The sequence below is a fragment of the Homarus americanus genome, unplaced genomic scaffold, assembly GCF_018991925.1.
Source record: "Homarus americanus isolate GMGI-L3 unplaced genomic scaffold, GMGI_Hamer_2.0 scaffold16430, whole genome shotgun sequence".
Lineage (NCBI taxonomy): Eukaryota > Metazoa > Arthropoda > Malacostraca > Decapoda > Nephropidae > Homarus > Homarus americanus.
In genome coordinates, this window is record NW_024729259.1 from 1,388,451 (window position 1) to 1,405,409 (window position 16,959).

At 41.7% G+C, this 16,959-nt stretch overlaps 1 protein-coding gene across 2 annotated transcripts in view; it reads left to right on the forward strand.

Annotated features, from left to right (window-relative positions):
- The window catches only part of LOC121866377 (fibroblast growth factor receptor-like 1), a 114,555-nt gene that overhangs the window by 81,458 nt on the left and 16,138 nt on the right, over positions 1 to 16,959 (forward strand). For both annotated transcript variants that reach the window (XM_042366006.1, XM_042366007.1), the window contains 5 exons: positions 1,620 to 1,703; positions 10,863 to 10,978; positions 13,054 to 13,210; positions 13,434 to 13,579; positions 14,239 to 14,374. In XM_042366006.1, the coding sequence (XP_042221940.1) occupies positions 1,620 to 1,703; positions 10,863 to 10,978; positions 13,054 to 13,210; positions 13,434 to 13,579; positions 14,239 to 14,374 (639 nt within the window). The remainder of the gene's footprint in view (positions 1 to 1,619; positions 1,704 to 10,862; positions 10,979 to 13,053; positions 13,211 to 13,433; positions 13,580 to 14,238; positions 14,375 to 16,959) is intronic.

Sequence of the window (16,959 nt, forward strand, 5' to 3'; positions counted from 1 at the left end):
CCCACGAACAGCACATTTCCATCAACTTTTATCACACCCACGTACATTTCCATCAATTTCTACCATACCCACGTACATTTCCATCAATTTCTACCATACCCACGTACATTTCCATCAATTTCTTCCATACCCACGTACATTCATGCACCATTTCAACTGTTTCCCGTGTATCCTAGCTGTTTCTTCAACCCTAAAGTACATAATTTACTCAGTATAATGTAAGGTCCTGTTGTGTAAATATCGCATAATCAAGTAAGAAAGAAATTGTCATAGTGATATAGTACAGGCGCTCCTATATGTACCCAGGCGAATAAACTCTACCTGGGTCTTTAGTATCAATAATAGAAAGTACCTTGATGTGATTAGTCGCCACTAGGTAAGGGAGGGAACACCAGGTGACAAACTCATCATAACAGTTAGAGTGTTAGATTAAGGAGTGAAAACTTATTCTCTTGTATATAAGGAATGTCAGAAAATGTTATTATTATTATTATTATTATTATTGTTATTATTATTATTAATGACCGTTGATAACCGTTATTAACCGTTATTACCGTTGTTTGACCACCTCTGGCTAGTGGTGGTTGGAGTTGGTGATGATGGTTGCAGCTGGTGGTGGTTGGAGGAAGTAGTGGTTAGAGGTGGTGGTAGCAGCTAGTGATGGTTATAGTTGTTGTGGTCATAGTGGTAGATGATGGTAGTAGCTGGTGGTGGTTGGAGGAAGTAGTGGTTAGAGGTGGTGGTAGCAGCTAGTGATGGTTATAGTTGTTGTGGTCATAGTGGTAGATGATGGTAGTAGCTGGTGGTGGTTGGAGGAAGTAGTGGTTAGAGGTGGTAGTAGCAGCTAGTGATGGTTATAGTTGTTGTGGTCATAGTGGTAGATGATGGTAGTAGCTGGTGGTGGTTGGAGGAAGTAGTGGTTAGAGGTGGTAGTAGCAGCTAGTGATGGTTATAGTTGTTGTGGTCATAGTGGTAGATGATGGTAGTAGCTCCTGTCATCCCGACCTCCAGTCCCATATCTGTTTACACGTAGCGTTAATTATATCACACTCGTAATTAAGTATCATTATGTTAATTAGGCTCATTCCTGCTGTATTTATGTTTGCCTGTTCACATACACCCTATTTATAACGTCAGTAAATTCATGCCTACTGTTATGTATCTATCGCAGTAATTGACTTTAATCAAATTAACTGATATTCAGATATTAACGTTAATTTCAACATCAATCCCTAGTAATTACGGGATGATAATAACTCATAGTGTACTCCCGTGTGCGTATTGATAAATGAATTGACGTCCGTGTGCGTTTTATTAGGTTTTTAGTGTGCGTATATGTGAATGTACACGTTGGGATATATGGGTCGAGTTTATTCCATGTGTGTTTGTTATCCCTGTGTGTGTGTGTGTGTGTGTGTGTGTGTGTGTGTGTAGCCCATCGGAACCAATGAGAGGATGAGAGAAAACGGAGACGCACTGATAGGTGAAGGGGAGACTGTACCAATACTGTTATTTACACCAATTTTTTACATATTTACTTGTTTACTGTTATAGAAAGTTGTGTACATCAGTTACATAAATATTATGTGTCTCATGAACTTTTTTCTTTTTCTTTACAGTGTGGTCATGGGCGTGTGTGTGGGTGTGGGCGGCGGTGTTTGCCCTCCTCTTCTCTAAGGCTTGTGGGCGTGGCGGTATTAAAGGTAAGATTATATTTCGTGTTTTCATTCTGTAGTAGTAGTAGTATAATTTCACTTCACTTTAATTTAACCTCCTAATAACAAAACCGATTACAAGTACAACCTTATTAACAAGAGCAACAAAAACACCAGCAAAAATACAGGATAAAAGTCTTAAATAACAAAAAACAATAACACAATATATTATAGAAATAACAACAACAACAACAACAGTGTGATTAAGAACATCACAATCGAAACAACGACAACAAAGACACAAATAGAACAACAAAGAAACAAACAAACAAAGACAAAACAAAACACCAAGAGGTTTAGAATTTTAATACCGACAAATAACTAACAATTAAACCAACCAGGAACTAAAAATCAACACAACAATTACAGGTTCGATGACAACAATTAACTCCAAACAATTATAACAAGAACAAATGTTTTCACTCCTCAGATCTAACGTGATTGTTTTTGTTTTGTAAATATTGGTACTTCACTACTAGAAACAACTATGCTATTACTTCTGCTAGCTCTTCTACTACTACTACTACTACTACTACTACTACTACTACTACTACTACTACTGACTATCACCACCTACGGTTCTCCCTCACTAGAGTCAGAGTGAAGGAATTATATGCAAATTCGGATCATCATTTGTAATTATCTTTTGCTGCCCTTAACTGATTTACATATTGACGCTTGTGTGTGTGTGTGTGTGTGTGTGTGTGAGAGAGAGAGAGAGAGAGAGAGAGAGAGAGAGAGAGAGAGAGAGAGATCTGTCTGTCTGTCTGTCTATCTCTCTCGCCTACCATCACCACCACAACTACCACCACAACCACCTCCACTACTACAACCATCACAACCACAACCCCTCACTCCCTTGATCCATGGGACATAAAAAACTCCAGTAATTTATACACTTATGTTCGTAACGTTGACGCCAGCCAGAGAGTGAGTGTAGACACGTGAACTTAATCTCCACCTCACCTCATAAATACCTCTTCCTACCCCCATAAACTGTCTTTCCCCATAAAGTATAGCCTCTTCCCCCGTAAATTTCCCCATAAAATTCAATCTTCCTAAAACGAGATCCTTTCCTTCTTCCCTTTGCCCCATTCACCCCCATGTAGTCTAGTCTGTCTTAGCTGTAGTATTAATCTTTCACCTCGTCTTACCCATGATCTTAGTCTCTTCCCCATTAATGCTAAATGCTCTCTCTCTCCACAATGTCTCCTTTTCTCCCCATATTTTCTCTTAACTCGTATATTAATGGGGGATTGTCTTCTCCCTATAAATTCTTCTGCCCCTGTTTCGACTCATCCATAAATATTTCATCTTCCCATTAATTTATTTCAAGTAGCTACTCAACTCCCTATTATCTCCCCATATAAGTCGTCTCACTCAGAAGCTTCTCCCCATGAAGTTTTATCACCCATTAATCTTCTCATCTCCCCATTCTCCCCATAAAATCTTTTCCCCACCAATCTATATCACCTAGAAGCTTCTCACCTCCCTATAATGTCTCCTCCCCACAGTTATCTCCCCCATAGAGACTTCTCCCCCTAAGGTCTCCTCCCCATTAAGTCTTCTCCCCCATAAGCCACTCACACACCTGTCAGTCCCACTAATTGCTGGTCATTACTACTGTCGCATCGTCTGGCTTAAGCCCACTAATTCTGAGAAAATTCCTTTGACATTTTAAGATTGTCATTAGGCATCATCTGGAGAGAGAGAGAGAGAGAGAGAGAGAGAGAGAGAGAGAGAGAGAGAGAGAGAGAGAGAGAGAGAGAGAGAGAGAGAGAGAGAGATCACAACAGACTCGGGTAGTATCGGGTTCATTCAAACTCTCAGAAGTTTAGAACGATAATGCTTATTTTTCTCCTCTAAATTGGGGTTAAGAGAACGTGTCATGTTACTTTACAGACTCAATGCAATTTGGAAGCTCTATTTTCCCACTGATATTTTTCTCTCTCGGTGTAAGTGATCCAATTAGGTACGTTTTCATAGTTAAGTGGTAAGTCTAACTAACGAAACTTTACGAATCTATCTTTGAGTAAACCAAGTAAGTGAATTCTCTACATCTCTACATGTGATCCCTTACAAAATACCGGAAATCCTGATGTCAACAAGGCATCACCCACCCCCTCTCCTTCCCACCCTCCCCCACAACACCCCAAAAAGATCCGAGGAAGAGATGTCTCGACCGGGATTCGAAGCTTCGAACCGGAGATTGAAACAGAGATGGGATTCTCGAAGCCTTTGTCAGGGGGATCAGCATTTCATCTCCTGTGATTCCTGATCGGTAAAAAAACACACATAGATCCATTTTATCCTTCATTTTTAACCCTGGTAATCGACGTAGAAGGAATGAGAGAAAAGAAAGAAGAATTAAAAGTGTTATTCGCAGTCTTAACGAGATTTGGGATTCGATTGTGAGAATTGTGAGGAAACTGAACACGACTGGAGAAGCGAGGTCCTACTTAGAACGAGATAAAGGAGAAGAAATTGGTAGAGTGAATGTGAAGACGAGAGAAAGAAGAGGAAGGAGAAGAATGCAAAAAACGAAGATGATGAACAAGAAATGAAACAAGAAAGATTAAGGTGGTGAAAAGAAGAAGAAGAAGAGAATAAATATAAAAAACAAGTAAAAATATAAAGACAAACATAAGTGATCTAAACTTCTTCAAAATTTAAAATAATAAAACAGAAAAAAAAACAATAAAAATCACCATTGTAACATATCTGGCACCGCGTTACTGCCATATCATTTTTTCTGCAAAATTTCGACTATTTGAATTGCTAATTAAGCAAATCGTGAGTGAATTAAGCAAGATTTTCCGGAATTTCATTAGGTCCGCTAATTCTCAAGATTTTGAATGAGAATTTGTTCAGTATTTACGGAGGGAGGTCAACGAGGGGAGGAATTCTGTGCTGTAAGATTTTTAACCACTGTGCCAAATATCTTTTAAAAAATTCCCTATATATAATTCTTAGTATTTTTTCATGTGTTTTTGTAATATAATTCATCTGTTATATAATTATGATTTATTCTGTTATTCTATCTATTTATGAGCATTTTTCCATATATAAAAACAATATATATATTAAATCTCTTATATTCTAACCTTATATAACTTTTTCTTACATTATTATCATTTTTTTACAAGAATTTATTCATATATTTACCCTCATTACTTTTTTACGTAAATATATAGAAATTATATAAACATTTAAACATTATTTAGCATTATGTTATAGTTGGGTCGGTGTTGTTGTCTTTGTAAAAGAAATTGTGCATAATTTTTCCCTCATTACTTGTGTGTGTGTGTGTGTGTGTGTGTGTGTGTGTGTGTGTGTGTGTGTGTGTGTGTGTGTTGGCTGGATAAACACGACTCCAATATCCTCCTCTTTAATGAACATTTTTACATTCAATGATAAAATTTTACTCTGGCCTTTTTCCGAGTTCTTTGTACAGTCTGTCTGTATGTTTGTTTACCTGTATGTGTAGTTGTCTGTCTGTCTGTATGTCTGTTTGTCTTTTTACAGGGTATTTTCTTTATTACTACACACACACACACTCTCTCTCTCTCTCTCTCTCTCTCTCTCACACACACACACACACACACACACACAATAAATACATGAAAGGGCACCGTTTAATATCCAATTGCATATAAAATATTTAACACCTTTGAAAACGAATTTAAATGAAAAATAGTTTATTGTTTTGTGGATCTGTTTTTATTTAAGTAAAAATAAATAGAAAAGAGCCATTTATTAGGTGAATATTTAAAACTTATATTTTATTGGTAATATTTGAAATAGTTTTAATTAGTTAGGTGTCTGAAGGAAGGAATGAAAGAAGTATTGAAAGAAGGAATGAAAGAAGTATTAAAATAAGGACTGAAAGAAATATTGAAAATAGGAATGAGAGAAGGAATGATTGAAATAATGAAAGAAGAAAAGAAAGTAACGAAATAATGAATGAAAAATTAATGAATTAAGTAATAAAAGAAGCAATTAAAGAAGGAATTAATAGAAATAGTACGAAAAATTGGTTTGAATATAAGAGAGAATAAGAGAGACTGTTTGAAGCGGAAGAGAAGAATACATATAATAACGAAGAAGATGGAACAAGGAAGGAAATGAAAAGAGGAAGAAAAGTGGAGGGAATAATCTGTGGAAGGAGAGAACTTAAAATGTAGGGAGGATTTGGTGAGAGGGGAAAAAAGGGGGATTAAGGGAAGAAGAGAATGAAAGGGGAGAGGGAGAAATAGAGTGATACATACATACGTACATACATCGGCACATAGGTATATATACAAATAAACATGTAAACAATGAGAGAGAGAGAGAGAGAGAGAGAGAGAGAGAGAGAGAGAGAGAGAGAGAGAGAGAGAGAGAGAGAGAGAGAGAGAGAGAGAGAGAGAGAGAGAGAGAGACCCCTCAGCCGTGTTTGCCCCGTGTAACCAACTAAACACATTGCTCTCCCAATCTAATTTTAGTTCCAATCCCAAAGACTGTCGTTTATAGCGGGGCAGATTTGGGAGCCTAATCCCTCACCAATGCTGGCGGACTTCCTCCCTCCCAAACACGCTCCCAAAACAAGAGGAAGGAAGGTGGAAGAGGAAAGGGAAGGGGAAGAGGAGGAAGAAGGAGTGGGAGGAGGGAAGCAGGGAGGAGGAAGATAGGAGGGAGGAAAAGAGGGAAGGAGGAGGAGGGGGAGGGGGCAAGAGGGGAGGAGAGGGGAGAAGAGGTGAAGGATTGGGGAGAGGATGGGGAAGAGGAAAGAGGGGAGGAGAGGGATGAGAGAGAAGGAGGGGAGAAGAGGGAAGAGAGAGGATTAGGCAGAAACAAGGGGAAACAGACAGAGACAGGGAGGGAGTGAGGGAGGGAGGAAGGAAAATGTTAGGAAATAGAGAGAGAACGGAAAGATAACAAGATGATGCTCGCAGTTGAGATGAGCTAGAGATGTAGTCATGGATTCCAGTTGGTGAAGGAGGCATCGTGTGTGTGTGTGTGTGTGTGTGTGTGTGTGTGTGTGTGTGTGTGTGTATGACAGTCAATGATGAAGGTGGATCAGAGGAAATAGGATAACATATGGCAGTAGGAAGGGAGATGAGAAAGCAGGAAGAGAGAGAGAAATGATACTAGCGAGAGATGAGATGTCTCGGAAATGAAGTTTGTAGATGATTGAAATAATGAATAGGAAATGTTAAAGAACGATAAAAAGAAAAAGGGTCTATTTATAATTGATGATGATAGAGGTGTAAAGGGTATAAGAGGATGATAACAAAAGAGGGAGAAATAGATAAATAAGAGAGAAAAGGGAAGGAAAGGAGGAAAAAGGATATTAACAAGAGATGTAATTAGGCGTACTGAAGAGACTCTAAGGTGATGATGATGATGATGATAATGATGACGTAGAAGATAATATAAACATAAAGGGGTGGGGCAGATAAGAGGGAAAACAGAAAAGAAAGGAATGAGGATAAACAAGGAAGAAAAAGAAGAACAACAATATTGAAACAAGATGAACAGGAGATGAACCAAATTAAAGACGAATATCTATGGTAACGATGATGATAATGGTGTTCTAGAAGACTGACAATCCAACAAAAATAAGAAGACATAGAGATAATTAAAAAAAAAAGGGAATTAGAAAAAAAAGTAATAAAAGATGACCCGAAGACAAATTATTATAGGAAACTGGAAGTGAATCTACAATACTTTTTTTATATATGTATGTTGGGGGAAGATGACGGTGGTTGAAGAGGATTAAGAAACAGAGGGAAAACACCGAGGGGAAACACAGAGGGGAAACACAGAGGGGAGAGAGAGAGAGAGAGAAAGAGGAGGAAGCTTAAGGCAGATAAGTGACCAGGTTATGAATAAGGTGGATGGTAGGAGAGAATAGAGAGAGAATCCAAGTGAGAGATATTTGCTTAGAGGTGTTGATGAAGACACTAAGAGAGAGAGAGAGAGAGAGAGAGCGAGAGAGAGAGAGAGAGAGAGAGAGAGAGAGAGAGAGAGAGAGAGAGGTTACTCAAGGGAGGTAAATAACTAGGGTACGAATCTGATGCTGAGAGCTAGAGTATTCTTGAGAGTACCTGAAGAAAAAAACCAGTGAGAAATATTTACTCCCAGGTGTGGATAAAGGTATTGAAGGTGTAGACGAAAGGGGAAACAGAGAAGGAAGAGGGAAAAGGGGAAGAGGTAAAGACGAAAGGGTGCTTAAGAGAGATGAGTAACTATGGTATGAATCTGGTGAATACAGGAAGATAAAGTATTCAAAAAGACTATCAATGAAAAGAGATGTTTACTCAGATATGATGATGATGGACATGTAAAAAAGGAAGAACAAACAGATGGAGAAAGACAGAGAGACGAAAGGATGCTTGAAGGGGAAAAAAAAAGGGGTATCTAAGGTGTGAATTTCTTAGATGTTGGAAGGTCGAGTATTCACGAGGCACTATGGAAAGATATGTTATACTCAGAGGCGGTGATGAAGATACTGAAGATGTAGACGAGAGAGAGAGAGAGAGAGGGAGATAAGGATGCTAGAGAAGGAAGATAAGTGACTGGGAGATGAGTGAATGAATGGTGGAGAGATGGAGGGTCATCTAACAGAGGCGAGGAGGTGGAGGAGTGTGTCTACTCGTGATGGGGGGCATGAAGGGGCAGGGGGGTGGTGTCCAGGGATCAAGAGCTGGAGGTGATGTTTATATCTGTATGCGTATGTGGCGGCTATGTAGGAGGAGGGGGGGGGTCGGTGGTTATGTGTGAGAGAGAGAGAGAGAGAGAGAGAGAGAGAGAGAGAGAGAGAGAGAGAGAGAGAGAGAGAGAGAGAGAACATTCCATTTGCTAAGATACATCAATCCTATTTAGACACGTATTACGCTATATATACGGTTGACATTCTATACTTCCATACGTTAGCCAAGACAATAAAACGAGGCTGTATCTGACTTAATAGAAAATAACACTTTAACTATTAACGATGTAGTTGGAAGAGCACACAACCTTATTTTTTTATACAGTACATAAAAGAAGAGTAAAACCATAGCTACGGTCACCACACGGAATACGGCCAATATACGCCGCGTTCACTGACGTTTAATGGCGTATAAAAAAAAGTACTCGACACCAACAGCACGAGCCTAAGTATCAACAAAAGTCGACAACAATATCTCAGGTAATATATAACAAATGCGACAATAGCTGCTCATATGGATATAAAAGATATAAAAAAAAAGTGTTAACAATAGTTCAGGTTAAACATAAGGTACACAATAGCAAACTATGTATTAAAAAAAAGAGGACACAGCAGACTAGGTATACACAAAATGACAACAGCACGAGCCCAGGTATATGTGTGAAGAAGAAAACTGAGGGGGCAGCGTGGCACCCTAGTCCCTGTAATGACGCCACAGATGTTTGGTTTAGGCTGACGGGGACCTCACGCCTTGGTCTGTGTACACTCCCGCGGCCCTCACCACTTTGTATCAACACCTTTTATACTCCTCCTCGCCTCCCCAGACAGTCATTAGCCTCGTACACGACACGAGGAAGAAATTTTCTGAATGGGAGGAGGAGAGGGATGATCTCTTGGTGTTGATCGTACGCCAGGCACGCCATCTACCAAAACAAAGGAAAATATGTTGTACGGCATGGTAGCTATATATTTTTTTTTTTTTTAGTGTTTGGGGCAAGACGAAGATTTTCAACGAGAAATTCCTGTACAGTCTTATTGTTTTGTTAATATTTTCAACACCTTAGTTTACACGTTGAAGAAGAGAAGAGGAATTTCCTTCACTTTTTTTAACACCCATAAAATATCCCCTGCTATGTTAAGAGAGAGAGAGAGAGAGAGAGAGAGAGAGAGAGAGAGAGAGGAATTCTGAATACACAAAATTCTTGAGTTATTACCCCCATAGGAATGAACCAGCAATGTCTACCTGAGAGTAGTAAAAGTAAAAAATTTCCTAAAGACACCAGAAAAAACTAACGTAACCTAATCTGACTTAAGTTATGTAATAAGATTTTAGTTTAAGTTAGGTTAAATTAAGTGTAGTTAGGTAGGTTGAGTTAACTAGTATTATAATGATGATTTAATTAATAATAGGAACGATGATGATGATGATGATGATGATGATGATGATGATGATGATAACGATAACTATCACTAGTTCTCATAATCAATTTTTTCCCTATTTTCCTCTCCCCTCATTCATCAAGATTACTGCTGTCTCCCCTCTTCCTCCTCTCCCACCTCTCCCTTCTCTTTCCCCCTCCCTACCCCTCATCCCAGAGATACAAATCCCCTCTCAAGATCTCCTCCGTTGGCGTCTAATCCCCTTCTCCCCTCCGCACATGAATCCTAAATCCACTGATGCAGGTGAGGGCGTTCCTATTGTAGATTAATCCCCTTAAACAAACAAAGTAATATCACATCTTCTTGAGGAATCCTTCTTTGTAATCCCACGTCGTCTTCGGGCTTACGGTAATCCCCCCCTCTCTCCTATACCTCTTTGTAATCCTTATGGGTCGTCTTGAGGTTTTCAGTAATCCCCCTCTTTTTACCCTCCCATGCAGTCAGTTCTCTTCCCGTTTTCTTCACCGTTTTGTAAATCTCCTTTAAATCCCACTGTTCTAGCTTGGGGGTAATCTCCTTTAATCAGTTGGATTTATAAGTTAGCTAATACCTCCTTCAGTATTAAGTAATCCCCGTTATTGTTCTCTTAATGTCTTTCAGTAATCCCACCCCATCTGCATATAATCTTCGCCATCAATTAGTAATCCCCCTCAGTAGATTAATCCACCCTACAGGTATAGACAAAATCTCCCTCAGAAGCTAGAGTCTTGCCTAAACCTTCAGTAACGTTTCCTCAGCAGAGAATAATCTCCTCTCAGCAGACAGCAATTCCTTTTCAGCAGACATTATTACTCTCAAACCCATACAGTAATCCATTCTATGGACATTAATCCTCCTCCAGCAGACATTACTACCCTCAAACCCACAGAGTAATCCCTTCTACAGACATTAATCCTCTTTTAGCAGACATTATTACCCTCAAACTCACACAGTAATCCCTTCTATAGACATTACTCCTCCTCCAGCAAGCTATAAAGCCCCTCCAGTAATCCAGTGTCTCCGTTGTCTTGCAGGAGAGCCTCGGGTGACGGGACAGTGGCAGACGAGGAAGGTGGTGAGGGAGGGAGACTTCGTGAAGCTACTGTGTCCCATAACAGCCAACCCAGAACCTTTATATGATTGGTTCAAGGTGAGAGATACTCCAGGGTCTTGTGTGTGTCTCTTAGGTCAGCCCTAGGGTCTTGTGTGTGTCTCTTAGGTCAGCCCCAGGGTCTTGTGTGTGTGTCTCTTAGGTCAGCCCCAGGGTCTTGTGTGTGTCTCTTAGGTCAGCCCCAGGGTCTTGTGTGTGTCTCTTAGGTCAGCCCCAGGGTCTTGTGTGTGTCTCTTAGGTTAGCCCCAGGTTCTTGTGTGTGTCTCTTAGGTTAGCCCCAGGTTCTTGTGTGTGTATCATAGATTTTTTAGATTAGATTGCCCCCGAGAGGGCCAGTTTATTGGACACCCCCTTACATCCTGTGCAAGGTGAAGCGCAGAAGCGTTTACAGCGCCCATCTGGGAAGCATGAGGAGTTCATGCTTGCCTTTATGACTCATGCATTAAGGGCGTAAAAGCCTGAAGGGTCATGGGTTTTGTCATCAAGTTACATAAAGTGACAGAATGATGATTGTGTGGGGGAGAAAATTCTCGATACAATTTATCTGTTTATGGCAAAGCGTGGCAGGTCCCTAATAATGTCAAGTGCCAGGCCATAGGCATTGACAATATTGAAGGACATACCTTTTAGTGTGACTTTGATGGCGTGTACGTCGGTAGTGTCGGCTTCAAGGGGGACGTCCTTCTTGGCGTAGATCTGTAGTCCACTTGCATGTCCGCATGGTGGTCAATTGATGTGGAGAATTGGAGTGGATGGGCCCCAGGTGCCGGCATGCCGGTGGGGGACGGGGAGCCGGGGGTGGTGTCCTCGGGTCCATGAGCGCGCGGTGGGTGACCCAAAAACAAAACAAGACAAAACAAAACAAAACAAAAAAGTCCCTATCATTCCCAAAAATAAACAGATCACACTTGGGCGAGGGCGCACAACCGTCCGTCACTGCCTGTCGGCCAATAAGCCTCTTGCCCAAGAGAAAAATTAGAGCGTTTGTCTCCATCTAACAATGTGTGTCATAGGTTAGCCCCAGGGTCTTGTGTGTCTCATAGGTTAGCCCCAGGGTCTTGTGTGTCTCATAGGTTAGCCCCAGGGTCTTGTGTGTCTCATAGGCTAGCCCCAGGGTCTTGTGTGTCTCATAGGTTAGCCCCAGGGTCTTGTGTGTGTCATAGGCCAGCCCCAGGGTCTAAGACACTTTCATATATTTGTAGCCTTCCTAAGAACTCTCCAGATTGACGCACATGCTCCAGGGACTTGTGGTACATATACCCTCCACACACACACACACACACACACACACACACACACACACACACACACCACCACATAGCTCTTCTTCACACTCACACACAAGGAGACGCTCACAGAACGCCACACCATCCATCACCAGCCTCTTGAAGGTTTACGCTGACGAAGCTACACCGGCAGGAGGAGTCAGTGACCTCCTTGTTAAGATGCTGATAAGTAAACGACCTGTCGATTAATTAATCAATTGACCGGACAGCTTGTTAGTACAGGGGATTCATTTTTATATACACACAAACGAGAAAGGATACGTATACACACACACACACACACACACACACACACACACACACACACACACACACACACGAGAAAAGATACGCACACACACGTACACACACATATACACACCATCACACTCACATTTTTTGTACAAAGTGACCTTGTGGTTTGACGTTGATAGTATAATACATAACTAGTCAATAATAACTAAGTAATTAGGTCATTAAGTGCGTAGTTAACTAAGTAAATATAACAATCCACTAAAAAAAATTAAAATCATACGAGATAAAAATCTGTTAAGGTGATTTTCTACTTAATATTTTATGGTTCTTTTGTTCTCTAAGTAAAAACACTAGTGAACTTCCCTAACAAGTCTGAGTTCTCTAATCAGACATCTCATCATTGAGGTTCTACTGAGAGAGTGGTTCTCGAAGTAAACAAGAGCCTTAATCCTCACAGACTCACTTAGAACCTTTAACTTTCCTCACTTATCTACGGTTCTTTAATTCCTTCCCTGGTTTTCTGTCCTACCGGTTCCATTAACTAACATCCCGGTTCATCTTATCATCCCGGTTCATGTTTTCCACCCGGTACAGGACGGGGAGGCGGTAAAGGCTACATGGAAGCGCTACAACACTAAGAAGAACGTGCTGAAGATCAAGCCAGCCTTCCAAGAGGATGCTGGCTATTTTACCTGTGTCGGCGTCAATGGCTTCGGCACTGTCAACTCATCAATGTCTCTCATAGTTTTAGGTATGTTTTTTTCTCTCTCTTTCTCTCTGTTTGACTGTCTCTTTGTCGCTCTGTATGTTTGTCTGTCTGTCTGTTTCTGTCTGTCTACCCTCCGTTTCCTTCTTACTCTGTCACACTATAACATAAAATAAAATAAATAAAATGAATGAAAATCCCCGTCAATGATTCAACTTTCCCACAACTCCCCTTCTCTTCCTCACTCCCTCTCCCTCTACTCTTACAGGAGAGGGAGAGCCTGAAGGAGAGCTGATGGAGCCACAGTTGACGCAGGTATGGCCAGAGAGTCCTTTACACCGTCGTCGGGGGGAACACCTGGTTCTTTCCTGTCAAGCTCGAGGACTCCCCACACCTATCGTCACCTGGTATAAGGTAAGTCATTCATCTGAACCAATGAAATGCTGGCTTTGAGTTACAGGAGCAGTGATTGGTTGTTACGATGAGCCAGGACCAAGCAGGGGACGTGGTGGTGGTTAAGGACCAATCAGTGTGGGTTATGATGGTGGATGACCAGTCAGAGGACGTTATGGTGACTAAGGACCACCCAGGGCGGGTTATGGTGGCTAAAGACCAATCAGAGAACGTCATGATGACTAAGGACCAATCAGTGTGGATTATGGCGGACTATAGACCAATCAAAGGTCGTCATTATATATTTCTTGATTTCATGACATCACTTATTGGCGAATTTCTCACTGTAATTTATTTGACATCTCAAAATAAATATTCTGACGTCACTTTTCTGGTAATATTTACAATCTCCTGACTTCCTTATTGAATTTATTGCTATTTACCCTGACATTGTTATTAATTCCATCCCTTTAACTTCACTTTTACACTCTGACATCACTTTTTGACATACTACTAATTGGCATCGCCATTTCCCCTGCCATCATTTATTAACACTGTAAAATTTCCCACAGTTTCCCCTGACATCACTAAAAGACCTCCTTCCCAAGTCTTCAATATCCCACAGTGTGTCCATGACTTCGTGCATTTCTCACCCCGTGTGTATGTTTGTTTACTCCCAGGATGGTCTGTCGCTGAGTCGGGAGGGGGAACAGCTAACCTTCGACGCCCTTCTGACCACAGACTCTGGTCACTACACCTGCAGGGCCAACTCTGCTCTGGGAGGCAAGACGGCCAACTTCACTCTGCAAGTTGGTGGTAAGTATCTGTGGCAGGCAGGTGGTGGGGGGGGAGGAGGAGGTTAGGGGGAGGAGGGAGGGAGGAGGGAGGGAGGAGAGGGGTGGATTGCGGAAGAAGGAAGGGAGGTAGGTAGAAGGATGAGTCATGGAAGGAGGAACGAGCTAGAAGAGGGAAGGAAGGAAGGGAGGATAAAGGGAGGTGAGAAGGGAAAGGTAGTGAATAAGAAAGGGAGGGGGGAAGCAAGGAAGGGAAGGAGGGAAAGAGAGGAATCAGAGAGGGGGGTAAAGAAGCAAAGAGGTGATATAGAGAGAAAAAAGAGAGAGAGAGAGGCGGTAGAAAGACAAGGGTGAATTAGAAGGGGAGAGGAACAGTGAAGAAGGAAAGGAGTGAATTAGGGAGTGGGGAAGAGAAAGAGATAAAAGGGATGGATTTGTGAGGGAAGGAAGGAGGTAGGAAGGAAGCACGGAAAGGGGAGAGAGAGAGAGAGAGAGAGAGAGTGTAAGACCAGAGTTTATCAGTGTCACCACAACACCGAGGGTCAGGCCCACACAGCGACTCATTTGTAAAGGAAATCGAAAGCAAAATCACTTTCCTCGCTCTTGACATATTTTATAGAGATGTGGCTGTCTTCAGGTGATGGTAGTGGTGGTAGTAGTAGTGGTGGTAGTAGTAGTGGTGGTAGTAGTAGTGGTGGTAGTAGTGGTGGTAGTAGTGATGGTAGTGGTAATATTGGTAGTAATGGTGTTATGTTGTTGTTGTTAAAGAGTGATAATTAAGTTCTATTCTAACCACTACACAAAGGTCATCCTCCACCTATTCACCAACACCTGTTTCTTGATCAATTTACCAATACATAACCACTTCATAATCCCTAAACCATTGAACCCTTTAACGAGAGAGAGAGAGAGAGAGAGAGAGAGGCCCTTAATAAAGACGTTCAAAGGTCCTAAATGAGCAGTGAAAAGGTAGAGAGAGAGAGAGAGAGAGAGAGAGAAAGGGGATTAATGAGGTGGAAAAGGGAGACGAAAGAGAGGTGACAGCTGTTCTGGATTGTGATTGGTGGAGAGATTATAGGGCTTTGTTTACTAAGGGTCCATATTACTCATTGTTTACTACGTCACTTCATTCATAAAAAAAACAAAAACATGCTGACGTCACGGGGTGTGGTAGGTTTATTTGATATTATTGTTTCTCTCTCTCTCTCTCTCTCTCTCTCTCTCTCTAAGGATTCCACAGAAGTATCTCCCATTATCTCGTAAGCATCTTGCCGAGATATCTCTCACTGTGGCTTAAGTATCCTCAATTTTTCTGAGGAGGAGGAGGGTAGGAGGAGTAGGAGGAGTAGGAGGGTAGGAGGGTAGGAGGAACAGGAGGGTAGGAGGAACAGGAGGGTAGGAGGAGAAGAAGGTTTAGGGGGAGGAGAAGGAGGGTAGGGGGAACAGGAGGTTTAGGAGGAGGAGATCGCCTCAATGCGCGTTTAATGAGGGAATGTGAGGAGAGACCCAGACACACACACAGATACCGACGTAATTATATTATTTATATATATTTTTATTTTATTTTAATGAAGTCATTTTTTGTTAAGACGTACTGAAAGATGGCGGAGGTCGGGGCCTTTGAGGGTGGGAGGGGTGGGAGGGAGGGTGGAGGGAGGAAGGGGGAGGGAGGAAGGGGAGGGAGGGAAGGGGGGAGGGAGGAAGGGAAGGAGGGAGGGAGGATGGAAGGGAGGCAGGGGAGGAAAAGAGGAGAGGGAGAAACGGTAGGAGGAAGAATGGGAAGGAAGTGAAGGAAAACTGAGAGGGAAGTGAGATGAAGATGAGAGGGAAGTGAGAGAGATAGAGATGAGTAATCGTGTGAGAAGTTAAAGAGAAGCTAGATGGAAGTGAGGAAAGAGAAGGAGTTAAAATAAAAGTGAGAGGGAGGTGAAGGAGAGAAAGGAGAGAGGGAGAGATTAGAAGTTGAGGGAGACGTGAGAGGAAATGAGGATTGAGAGGGAGGGAAGAGGGAAGTGAGAGATAAATGAGAGGGAAAGAGAGAGAGAGAGAGGGGCAGGGGTGATTAGTGGGAGAGGGCGAGAAGTCGTCAGATGCGGCGACCATTATGAATATGCAGATCTCTCTATGTGGATCACTGGTTGATGAGAGAGTAGGGCTTTGTGCATCCCCACTCACTTTCCCACTCTCCCCTCTCTCTCTCTCTATTCTCTATTCCTATTTTCCTCTCTATCTCTATTCTTTCTCTTTCTCTCTCCAATTCCAATCCTTCTCTCCCCCTTCTCTCTCCTCTCTTAATCTTCCTCCTCTCCCCAGCTGATCCCTTCCACCTTCTCCCCATCTTGAGACGTTGATATCTGGGAAGACGTATTCAGCAAAGTGTTTATTTGACGTCTTAAGGCAGAGAGGACGTCTGTTTTTGTTTGTCTGTTTGTTTGTATTTGTTTGTGTCTTTGCTTGTGTTTGTGTTTGATTATGTGTTTGTTTATGCCTGAATGTGTGTTTGTGTATGTGTTTGTTGGGGTTTGTGTAGGTGGATAGTGATAGTGTGGTCAGAGTCGCCCAGAGTACTTCCCCCATAGACCTCCTGAGAGAAACATCCCCATAAAA